The 12500-nt window shown below is 45.7% G+C and overlaps 1 protein-coding gene across 1 annotated transcript in view; it reads left to right on the top strand.

Moving 5' to 3' along the window:
* aacs (acetoacetyl-CoA synthetase) overlaps nucleotides 1-12500 on the top strand; it is a 35856-nt gene that overhangs the window by 10643 nt on the left and 12713 nt on the right. Inside the window, exons 6-10 of the mRNA XM_080003895.1 lie at nucleotides 1-67; nucleotides 300-381; nucleotides 506-659; nucleotides 3484-3564; nucleotides 6561-6685. The exon at nucleotides 1-67 is cut by the window's left edge and continues 48 nt beyond it. Coding sequence (XP_079860021.1) covers nucleotides 1-67; nucleotides 300-381; nucleotides 506-659; nucleotides 3484-3564; nucleotides 6561-6685 — 509 coding nt within the window. The remainder of the gene's footprint in view (nucleotides 68-299; nucleotides 382-505; nucleotides 660-3483; nucleotides 3565-6560; nucleotides 6686-12500) is intronic.

Genomic DNA, 12500 nt, shown 5'->3' with positions numbered 1-12500 from the left:
GTGGCAGCCGTGGTCTACAACGGCAAAACCCATGACCACATGGAGAAGCTGATCAGCGTGGTCAAAGGTTGGCGGCCATCTTGAACTTACCTTTAGTTGGTTATCAGTAGTAATCGTTTTATTCAGTTGCCCTTGGAGTTTAGCTGTTTTGGGGTTGTTATGTATTATAAAGTGTGTGTGTGTGTGTGTGTGTGTGTGTGTGTGTGTGTGTGTGTGTGTGTGTGTGTGTGTGTGTGTGTGTGTGTGTGTGTGTGTGTGTGTGTGTGTGTGTGTGTGTGTGTGTGTGTGTGTGTGTGTAGGTCTTCCCGACCTCCAGAGAGCGGTGGTTATTCCCTACGCTCGCTCCAAACAAGACACAGACCTCTCCAAGATCCCAAACAGGTCGGTCTGTTTTTCGCTCTTGTCTGTCCGTCGGCCCACCTTTTCACAAAGGAGGTAATAAAAAAATAAAATAGAAAATACAATAAAATAGATAAGTGCTGTTTTTGTCTCTCTTTCTCGACAGTGTGTATCTGGATGACTTCTTGGCGTCGGGTCTCGGAGAGGGAGACCAGCTACCCCAGCTGGAGTTTGAGCAGCTTCCCTTCTCTCATCCTCTGTTCATCATGTACTCCTCCGGTACCACCGGGGCCCCCAAGTGCATGGTCCACTCCTCCGGGGTAAGAGGCTCCCGGGGGCCGCAATGACCAATACCCGCCGAGTATTGTAACTAATAAAAACTGAAGTCAGAAGTACTATGCTTAAAAAAAAAAAAAAAAAAGATAAATACTCTGTGCGAGTTACTTTTACGACACGTCATTACCTCCAGTATAATAAACAGAAAACTGTGTTCGCCGAGAAGCGGCAAGTTTCCCCAAGAGACATTTTCATTATGTTGACTTGGTCTTTGTTTTCATTCCACATGCGGCCATGCAAAGCCATTAAGAAACCCAGAGACGCGACAACGAAAGTAGGATCCCTCTTCCACAGTGCTTTTAAGTTGGCAGACACATGGCACCGCAGAGATAAAGGAAAAGCAATTTCCTGTCTGGGGCTGTGAAACCGAACAGGCCAATCATCAGTTTGTTGTGTGTTTCAGTTAACGAGACACAACTCTGTTCTTGGTCACTGCTTAAGTGACTAAATTCATTAAAATTCAATTAAAGTGGACGCAGATTATCCCGCGTGTAGAAGCTGGTTTCCAGACATGAGTTCATACACTTGAGGATCCGGATTTTAATCAGTTCTGACGAAACTTAGGGATGTACTGCACTAGAACAGGTTTTAAACTGGAATGTCTGGCTTTTCTCTGATGAAACACATCAAGCCTGGTCACAATATCTACAAATGTGAAATGTCAAATCGGCCTTACAGATAGTGTGACTCAGCGCCATCTAGTGGTTGAAATCAGCACAGTGTGTGCAGGGTGGATATTGACATAGATTAGTACTCATAGTACTAATCTATGTCAAAATCTATGACATCTCAGGAAAAAAAAAAAAAGAAAGATGATCCAGTCCCCACCAACCGCCCTGCGCTGACCATTTTCAGAATGAGTCACGCCCCCTCCTCACCCCGTTGTTGACATTTTTCAATTGTGCAGTGGATGGAGTTAGGCTCAAACCAGGGCGTGAAATTACTATTTAATCGAATAATCCACAGAAAGAGGGCGATGACAATATTTAACATTTTATATTGCATATTAAGGTAATATATCACTGTTCATTCAGGAAATTTGGATATTGCTTGTAATCTAACCATCACACACATCTCCAGAGGGCAAAAAAAATATATATTTTGTTTTACCGAATCAATTCCTCCTGGCCAGAAATTGGCAAGCTTCCATTTTATTTTTCACCACAAGATGGCAGCAGAGCTACACTAGTAGACAACTACATTGGGCTCCGTTGTGTGTGTGTGAGTGTGTCATTGTGGAACAAAGAGCTACTCAACTTTCATGGCTGAAGCCCTTAACATTCAGCAGTGAGACACACACACACACACACACACACACACACCAGGTAGCCTCATTACTCATCGTTGCTTTGCCAGCCTTTTGTTTTCTCTCTCTCTCTGCCCCCTCTGTGCTCTTTTAAACCCTTCATGTTATCCACTCCCACACTCTATTTGCTCTCTCTCTCCCCATCCACCTCTCTCACTCCATTCTCTTTCTTCCTAAACAAATGTCGCCGCTTTCGTGAAAACATTTCCTGCAGCGACCCTGGGCCGTCCACTCTGGCTCGCCCAATTAGCCTGAGCATCGCCGCGCTCGCTGCCTCGTTAGCCCGCTGCTAGCACGCTGTCTGGCGCAAAACGCCACATTGCGGAAGCACCAGTGTGGCATTGTGCTGCTATGGGCTGCCCGCGTGCCCACACACACGCCAGAGAGCCTCATTACTCATCATTGCTCTGCCAGCCTTCTCTCTCTCTCTCTCTCTCTCTCTCTCTCTCTCTCTCTCTCTCTCTCTCTCTCTCTCTCTCTCTCTCTCTCTCTCTCTCTACCCTCTGTGCACTTTTAAACTCTTCATGTTATCTACTTCTACACTCTCATTCGCTCTCTCTGCCTCTCTCCCTCCACACGCTGTCCGGCACAGAACACCACATGTCGGAAGCACCAGTGTGGCATTGTGCTGCTAAGGGCTGCACACTCACACACACACAGGCACACGCACACACACAGGCCCACACACACAGGCCCACACACACAGGCACACACAGACAGGCACACACGCACACACACACAAACATGCACACACACAGACAGAGATGCGCGTGCGCACACACACACAGACAGACAGACAGATACACACACACACAGACATGTAATGAATTTGTACAGGACCAGACACCTTTGGATTCGTATCACATCCTGACTCACACAGGGCATAAAAAGCCAAATTTGAGACAAACCCTCACACACACACACTGAAGAAGCCAGTGATGAAACAGCTCTACGATCAAAAAGAACCACCCGCGAACCGAAGCCGTATAGTGTATTGAAGGAGGAAATTAACTGGGATAGAAAGTTGATGAAAGCCTGCGACCAGCTGCGATTCGTCAGTCAGAGAGTTTGGCAAGCGTGAGCAGAAAACACACTTCACCCAAATTAGCCTTTTTGACTCAGGAAGTGTGTGTGTGTGTGTGTGTGTGTGTGTGTGTGTGTGTGTGTGTGTGTGTGTGTGTGTGTGTGTGTGTGTGTGTGTGTGTGTGTGTGTGTGTGTGTGTGTGTGTGTGTGGAGGACTTTGACTGGTCTAGTTATCCAAGTTTGAAGTACTTTTGAAAACTTGAGAATTTTACCAATGTTCAGGGAGACTGTATAACGTTTTTTTTTTTTTGTTTTTTTTACCAATTTGTATCTCAAAGTCTGAAAATATATATATATTTTATCACAGTTATGTAGAAACTAAACTGCCATTTTACCATAGACATTACTCCTATGAATAATTCTATATCATCAGTAATAATGCAACAATTAATAAAACAAACTCTCTCTCTCTCTGTAGGGGACACTCATCCAACATCTCAAAGAGCACATTCTCCATGGAAACATGAGCAGCAGCGATGTCATCATCTACTACACCACGGTAGGCCGGGAGACGCGGTTAAAAAATAAATAAATAAATAAATAAAATACTCCCATCGCTGCAGCATCATCTGTCAACATCTAATTTAAACCCAGTTTTGATCTTATCGCGTTTTGAGGCAATGGAAATCTTACTGTTACAACCTTAATCTTCACCTTAGGATGTAAAAAGGAGCCAAACTCGTCCCTCAGCGGATGTAGACGGAAACACGAGCATGCTGGAAGGGTTTCTTGTGTCGCACGCCGACGGTTGTTGAGAATGGAAGCGTGATAATTGACTGAGGGGTTGGTCAGGGAACCGTCCCGGGTCCCCTGGTGGCTGCAATAAAACCATAATCTTATCCCAAGTCGAACCTAAGCGAGCAGCACCCAGGATACGCACGCAGTCACGCACACCTTTCCACACATAACACTGCTTTATGCCTGCTTTAAAGAGACACACACACACACACACACACACACACACACACACACACACCTCAGTTACATCTTTCCTCACACACACTCACTCACGCATGAGTGTGTGTGAGAGGCAGACGATTTGCCTTTGTTCGCGGTCTGTGTTTTGGCTGCACGGAGATGATAGGGTATTCGACGCCAACTTTGTTGGGGGTCCCCCCCCCCCCCACTTCCCCATCAGATGTACCGTTGGATTGTTGTGCTGTGATTGTGTGTAATCTGAGATGGTGGATGGAAGCCAAGGCTCAAAGCCAAGGCTCAAAGTGTCGTAGCGCACGCTGCTAAACCCGCTGGAGAGCGGCTGGCATCGGGCGGCTGCTGTCAAGTGGAAGCAAACCCCTTAAATTACAGCCCGTTAATTCTGCAGTAATTACTGAATAATACACAAGACAACTGACTGGAAAATATGTGTTATGTAGTGATAATCTGGTAATTACCCATTACCATAACTGAAGGTTAATACAGACGTGGACAAATTTGTTGGTACCCTTACAGCGCATTGAAACAATGCTGCTGTTTGGTATCATCGTGTGCACCACACTGAGCATGGACCAGAGAAAGCAAAGCAGAGAGTTGTCTGAGGAGATCAGAAAGAAAATGATAGAGAAGCATGGTAAATACAGAATACAGGTAAAGGCTATAAGACCATCTCCGAGCAGCTTGATGTTCCTGTGACTACAGTTGCAAATATTATTAAGAAGTTTAAGGTCCATGGGACTGAAGCCAACCTCCCTGGACGCAGCCGCAAGAGGACAATCGACCCCAGACTGAACGGAAGGAAAGTGCGAATGGTAGAAAAAGACCCAAGGAAAACTTCCAAAGAGGTACAAGCTGAGCTCCAAGGTCAAGGCACATCAGTGTCTGATCGCACCATCCGTCGCTTTTTGAGTGACAGTGGGCTCCATGGAAGAAGACCCAGGAGGACTCCACTTTTGAAAGAAAAACATAAAAAAAGCCAGACTGGAATTTGCGAAAATGCATTTTGACAAGCCACAATGCTTCTGGGAGAATGTCCTTTGGACAGATGGTCAGTACTGGAGCTTTTTGGCAAGTCACAGCTCTATGTTCACAGACGAAAAAAAATACGTTTTCAAGGAAAGAACACCACACCTACTATGAAACATGGAGGAGCCTGGTTATGTTTTGAGACTGCTTTGCTGCGTCTGGCACGGGGGGGCCTTGAATCTGTGCAGGGCACAATGAAATCTCAAGACAATCAAAGCATTCAGGAGCGAAAGGTACTGCCCAGTGTCAGAAAGCTCTGTCTCAGTCGCAGGTCATGGGTCCTCCAACAGGATAATGACCCAAAACTAAGAGCACCCAAGAATGGATAACAAAACATTGGCCTATGAGCCCTGATCTGAATCATATCGAACATCTATGGAAAGAGCTGAAGCATGCAGTCTGGAGATGGCACCCTTCAAACCTGAGACAGCTGGAGCGGTTTGCTCAGGAAGAGTGGGCCAAACTACCTGTTGACAGGTGCACAAGTCTCACTGAGAGCTACAGAAATGGCTTGATTGCAGTGACTGCCTCTTAAGGTTGTGCAACAAAGTATTAGGTAAAGGGTCCCATGATTTTTGTCCATGGCATTTTCATTTGTTTTATTATTTAACATATTCTGTTGAATCAAAACTCAAAAGAAAGTCTGATTTTTATTCAATATGGAATGAACAATGTTGGAGGCCAATGACTTTTGAGTCTCAAGTTATTTCAGAGAAAATTGTAGGTTCTTCTTTTTTCGTCTCAGTGTCCCAACATTGTCGAAGGGTACCAACAAATCTGTCCAGGCCATTTTAGAATAAAATTTATCTCATTGATCTCTTTTCACAGTTTCTTTGCTTTACTCCATGACATACCAAAGGCATGCGGGTATGCACGAGAAAATTACTTTTCATTTCATCACTTTCCAGGAGGAATGAAGCATTGTTTCAATGAGCTGCAGGGGTACCAACAAATGTGTCCACGTGTGTATATCAATGATATTTATTATGTTAAGTACTGTTATGGAGTACAATAAGTCCACAAAAGTATTTTTTGTCGTTACTTAGTAAGACGCAGCTTTTCTATTGTAACATAGTAAGATCTGATTCTGTAGCTTAATCTCTGCAAATGATAGAGATAGGATATAATGCACTATTCCTATTAGAATACTGATTATACTAATAAATAGGCCATAGCATGGTTACTGGTGAACTACTGGGTGATTACCATTTAGTCACTCCACAATTTTTAGTAATTTCATACCTTTTCTCTGTAAATGCGTATTTTACAGCCTGAAATTTAAACGGTTACTGAGGTAAAGCGATTAGGATAATAAGATAAGAATTAGGAAATTGCAGCTTCCTTGTTGAATACTCCAGTAAGGCAGTAGTATTTGTTGTAATAAATTTGTTTAGTTTTGTTAGTTTTATTTAACTATTTATTTAATTGGTGTATTTTAGTAGTTATTCCTGTTTTCATTCATGTGTCAATTTTCGTGTGCGTGCGTGCGTGCGTGCGTGTGTGTGTGTGTGTGCGTGCACTCTCTCTCCCCAGACTGGCTGGATGATGTGGAACTGGCTGGTTTCAGCTCTGGCGGTCGGCGCTTCGGTGGTTTTGTACGACGGCTCGCCTCTGGTCCCGACACCCAACGTGCTGTGGAACCTCACCGATCAGCTAGGGTGAGCGAGACACACACACACACACACACACACACACACACGCAGAGGTTGGCTGATCGAGATTTTTTATTTTTATTTTTATTTATTTGTGATTATTTAGCCAAACAATATGTCAGTGCCAGTGTCACATTTTGGAGCGTAACGGCCGTACTGGGAATCGGCTATTTTGACGATTATCCCTCTAAAATGCTGAAAACTGCTACAGAGCGGTTGAGTTTCCTTAACACACACATACTCTTCATCTGTTGTCCACACATTTCAATCACGTTATGTATAATCGGTTTCCATTATTATGGTGCAATGTGTCTAAAATGCGTCTTTTTGTGTCAACCAGTGTTGTGGTCTTGTGTCACGACTATTAGATCTGATGTTAAATATCCATAAGCCCTCCAGGTATGATTTCCTTTAGATGTGAATGTCGAGGCGGGTCGGACGGACAGCCGATTTAAGGAGGGGAATATCGCCACCGAGCTTCTCATTTGGAAAAGAGCGAGAGAGTGAGGGAGAATTTGAGAGAAGGAAGTGTGGGGGTGGGTGGGCGGGCGGAGGGGTGGGGGTACTCCCTATTCAGTCCCGGAATTGGTAATGTTTACCTAATTGAAGACTTTTGTGCACGCACACATACACACACACACACACACACACACACAAGCACACACAGAGGCCGCACACACAAAGACCCCACACACACACACACACACACACACACACACACACACACACACACACAGGCAGGGTCATGAATAAAGATTTGTGGTGATTACAACAGCGTGTTGGGAGACTCTTAGCTACCAGTTTTGGAATAAAAATGTGTTACTATTACTGCTGATTTAACACGGAGAGAGGACGAGTGGGGGAGAAGAGGGGAGACGCTCTGCGTCTTGGAAAAGCTAATCAAGTGTTGATTCTCAATTCTCGTTTCGCCCCGTTTCTTTGTCTGAGGAGGCTTTATCCGAAAATCTGAATTTCTTTGTTCCGGAAGCTTTTGGAGTCCACCGTCGTACAACTTCTTTAGAAACGAGTCTGTGTCCAAAGAGAATGACTTTGTTCGGGCTTTGTCAACGCAGAGAAAAGGCGGAGAAATTGGAGTTGAAAAGATAAGATAAGGCTTGATTAATCCCCGTGGGGAAATTCAGGAAAATACTAATTCTATATAGTGAGGCCAAAGGTCGTCTCGTGATGACGTTTAATATTTCGAGAGATGTCAAACTTGATGCAATTATCAAACTTATTCACCTTTTTAAATAGGTTTTCGAGGTTTGGTCTCTAAAATGGACAGCACTGTCGGTTGTTGGTGCCACATTTTGGCTTCCTTTTCATACATCTCCACTTTTCTCTCTCCTTCAGTATCTCTCTCTCTCTCTCTCTCTCTCTCTCTCTCTCTCTCTCTCTCTCTCTCTCTCTCTCTCTCTCTCTCTCTCTCTCTCTCTCTCTCTGACTAACGAAGAGTTGATGTTAAAGCCAGTATTGATTGTCCATTCTCTTCAGAAGAGGGAGACCGACAGAGAGAGAGAGAGGGGGAGAGAAATGAGTGTGTGTTCATGGTGAAGGAGTTATTGGTTTCAATAGCATAGAGAAGAAGTCCTTTATTTTCACGTGTGTGTGTGGGAGTGTAGGTGTGAGTGTGTTCAGGCATTGTGTGTCATTCATGTGTGTGTTCTATTGATGTTTTTGATTTGTATATTGTGTGTGTGAATTTGGGGTGTGTGTGTGTGTATGTGTGTGTGTGTGGTCATTGTAGGTGTGTGTGTGTGTTTGGTCATTGTAGGTAGGTGTGTGTGTGTGCGTGTGTGCGTGTGTGTTAGAGGACACAGGGTGTTTTGTGGCAGCCCAACCAGATGGGAACGTTTGGTACTAGAAGTGGTCTGTTCAGCAGATGAAGCCCTCTGCGTTGAAAATAACAGCAAAATAAAAGACCAGTTTGGGTTTAGCACAATTAGCCTGAATAAGGTTTGCATTGTCACAGCTCTCTGCTTTCACCTCGCTGCCCCCAAATTTACACTGTTTCCGTGGTAATTCATCTTGTGCAGAGCCAAGGTAAAGGCCGAATTTAGTGAATATCACCGGCCGGATCATGAAAACACATGCAGTGTGTTTCGGACGAATAGTTCATATATTAAACATAGATGTTGTTCAGAATAAGGCTGTACGGTAAGTCAAAGCTGCACCTCTTGATGCCAATACAGCCAAGCCAAGAATAAGTAGGTGAAGAAGATGGAAGGATGGCTTGGCAATGATAAGTTGACACCTTATAAATCCCAGGGGGTAAATTCAGGAAAGGCTATGATGAAGGCCACACGCGAGCGACACGAGAGCCCTGCTCCTCCTTTTCGGGCGGAAGCTTGTGAACCCTCAGCGAGGTCAGAAGGTTTGGGGGGGGGAAAGGGAGACCGAGAAAAAACGCTGCGGTCAGCGAGACGCAGTCTCGTTAAGCGTAAAGTCACAGACGGCGGCAGTGGACAGGGAATTGTCGCCTGCAGCAGGAATCCGCGATGGCCTCTGGGAGTATAAAAAAAAAAAAAGCCTGACACTGAGAAACTCTGAGTTAAACAGATCTCCATGACAAACACAAACCCGGTGGCGTTCACAGATGCTGAGAAAGTGAAGGGTCATGAATTGAAAGTGGAGGGGGGGGGGGGGGGGGGGGAGTTCGGAATCCAGGGTTGGAACAAAACGTCATTGTTCTGCAGCCCACAGTGGCATGTATGAACCATGCATCCCAAAAGATACTCTGAGTATCCAGAGTCCTCACCTTTGGCCAAAGGAGGAGGATCTAATCATTTGAACCGGCTGATTTGGAGGAGGATGTGAGCCTTCCGTGGCGTGTGTGGTTGTCCGCTCCAGTTTGCGCGCTGCCCACTCCCCCTCTGTTGTTTGCTGGTTGCCATCATCAGCAGAGTTGAACAGCGGTCAGTCCCATCCCTCACCCCAACCCCAATAAATGAGACCTCAGTGTGATTAGGTCTCTCCCCGGATTCAACTTTTGGAAAGGCAGGAGGGAGGAAGAGCGGCGGAAGTGAAATCAATGAAGGGCTCCCCCATTACCACGGGTAGATGGATAGAACTTTTTTCGACCGGGAGAAGATTTTTTATTTTTTATTTATTTTTTTCTAAACCAATTACGCGCCCGTGACGTCCTTCCAGACACGTTCTCCAGATGGCGGCGTTGTGTGTGTGTGTGTGGGGAAGGGGGGGGGGGGGGGGAACCTTCTGGGTAAAGCTGACAGGATTTAGAAAAAAAAAAAAAAAAAATCCCCCATCCTCATCTCCTGTGTGGATGTTGGATGTCCTAATTGGGGCTAAATCTGTCAGAATGCTTTAGGGCCTACCCGCACATCGGGTAATACTTGTGCGTCGTCGGGAGGTTGCCGTTGCTCTCGAGCCCCGCCTTAGTTAGTCGGGGCTCGAATCGCTCCATTTTCCTGTGGATGTCAGCTGTTCATAATTGTGCCGCGTAGTCAGGCCAAGTCAAGCTTATTTCTATAGCAAATGGGCGTAGAAGTCAACAACATGCCCCGTCCTGAAAGGAAAACCCATGTGTTTTTTAACCCGTCGCAGCCCAGTGATGAGCGTCGGAATCGCTTCCATTGATCCGGTATTCAGAGGAATGCTTCAGCCGACCGCTGAGGCGAGCGTGATTGCCCCGTCGCAACAAGGCCGAAGGTTGCAAAATACCGGAGATTCCCTTTCAACGCCGCAAGGGGGGAAAACAAAACCCCCATCATCTTTTGCTGTTCTGAACCCCCAGGGTTGCCAGAGAGGTCTGTGTTTTTTTTGGGTTTTTTTTTTCTCGAACTTCGACAATTGTGCAATCTAACGGCTGAAGTGGCCTGCCGCTGACAAATGTATCAAGAGCAGGTGGGGAGCGAAGGCGAGGCAAGTGGGAGATGAGGAGGGTGGGGATTGAAGTGGGGTTGGGGCGGAGGCGGAGAGCAGCGAGGGAGAGCGTTTACAAAAGGAGGGAGTGGAAGTGGAAAAGACTGGTTGTTATCTCGAAGACGGAAGGAGAAGAGAGGTTGGGGGGTGGGAGACTTCCTGGGACAAAGATGTTCCCTCTCGATTTGCGGTATGTTCTGTGTCTCTTGGTTGAATCCGTGGCCTCTTTGGAAATCCTCTCCGTCGTCCGTCTTCTCTCATCCTCGTTCCTCTCTCGCGTCAAATTTCCTTGGACAGCTCCATGTTTACGGGAGCCCTGTCCAGCCAGAGAGAAGTTCCTCAAAAAGAAACATGGAGAGCAAATCTGGAGGAAACCTCGAAAAGTGACTTTGTAACACCCAATGCTGGCCTTACACCAAACAACTTTTTGAGCTAATTGACCGTCGCAGACACATTTCCAGCGTTGGAATAAAATCAGCTGCTTTCCCTCGGTTGGTGCGCGCCCCCGTCTAAAACTGTGTTTTAATATTGCCGGAGCTTTTTAGTCTCGGCGCGTGCAAATAGTGAAGTTCAATGACGTGAACATTGTCAACAACCGACACTGCCGGTCGCTCTCTCCAGCAGCAAACAGGAAGCAGCAAAGAGGTAGATAGGAAACATGGCAAGAACGGCGCTGAGTCCGTGCATCATGGCACTCCGCACTTATTAAAATCTCAAAACTTCTGCTCTGCTTTTTTTTGGGCTTAAAGCCTCTGAAACACAACAACGGCAGTAGGCACAGACATGGTTGAGGTCCCGTTAGAACCGGGGCGTTTCAGACGTCTTGTCGTTCGAGTTTGATCAGGCCGCCTTGTGACATCATCATCGTAGTTATGAGTCCAAGCTTCGTCTGTCGGAACCCATTTGCAGCCGCATGTGAGCTGATGTGGCGTTCAACGTAAACTCGGAAAATCGTGGGTTTCAGAGAACCAGGAAAACTGTAATACTTACCAAACACGACTAAACTGGACCCTTTGTATTGCTGCCTGCAGCTATTATTATTATTACTATTATTATTATCACATAACAATTTAAATTATATTCATGGTTTGGCTGGTTTTTTTTTTTTTTCCAAGAACAAACCACTGCACGGAGACAGGGGCAGCTGTGGCCAAAAGCTGCTTCTGTTTCTGCTCCTTGTTCAACAGTTTTTCTTCTTGTTCCACCGGTGGCAGGATGGGAAATAACCTCAAAAGGGAATCTAGTTGTGGTCTTGTAAATAGTGAGCCCGCAAGATCCCCAGTTTTTGCTTAATCTTATAGTCTGTGACTAAGAACTCAGTCACTTATGACACGTTGTCTTTAGGCGTCAGGGGGTGTCGGACTTTAGTCTTTTCAACGTCTTCTCGTGCGTGGTAGGCATCAAGCTCTTCGCGGACTTTCTCTGTCCTTCTTGCTGCTGCTCTTGCATCTGATTGGTTCTGAGGGTTCAGTTATTGACCCAACCTTTGAAAGCACATATTTCAATTTTAGACAGATTTATACACACGTACACAAAAATCATATTCACCAACACGTGCTCAGATCCACACCTGCAGCCACATACTGTGCATACGGACCAACACTTCCTGTTCGCTCTCCATTCTAAGCAGTTAATTAACTTCACCTGGCCTCCTGCATCCAATCAGAATGGAGTTATGGTTTCCATGGCGACAGACCATGAAGTAATCATGCAGGGTGTGTGTGTGTGTGTGTGTGTGTGTGTGTGTGTGTGTGTGTGTGTGTGTGTGTGTGTGTGTGTGTGTGTGTGTGTGTGTGTGTGTGTGTGTGTGTGTGTGTGTGTGTGTGTGTGTGTGTGTGTGTGTGTGTGTGTGTGTGTCAATCAGAATCAGGCGGAATAAAATGTATGTCAAGCACATCCACAGATCTAAGGAATTTGTCTCTGGATTGATGCGTTATGG

The sequence above is a fragment of the Zeus faber genome (assembly GCF_960531495.2).
Source record: "Zeus faber genome assembly, chromosome: 7".
Lineage (NCBI taxonomy): Eukaryota > Metazoa > Chordata > Actinopteri > Zeiformes > Zeidae > Zeus > Zeus faber.
This window is presented reverse-complemented; position numbering and strand designations above follow the sequence as displayed.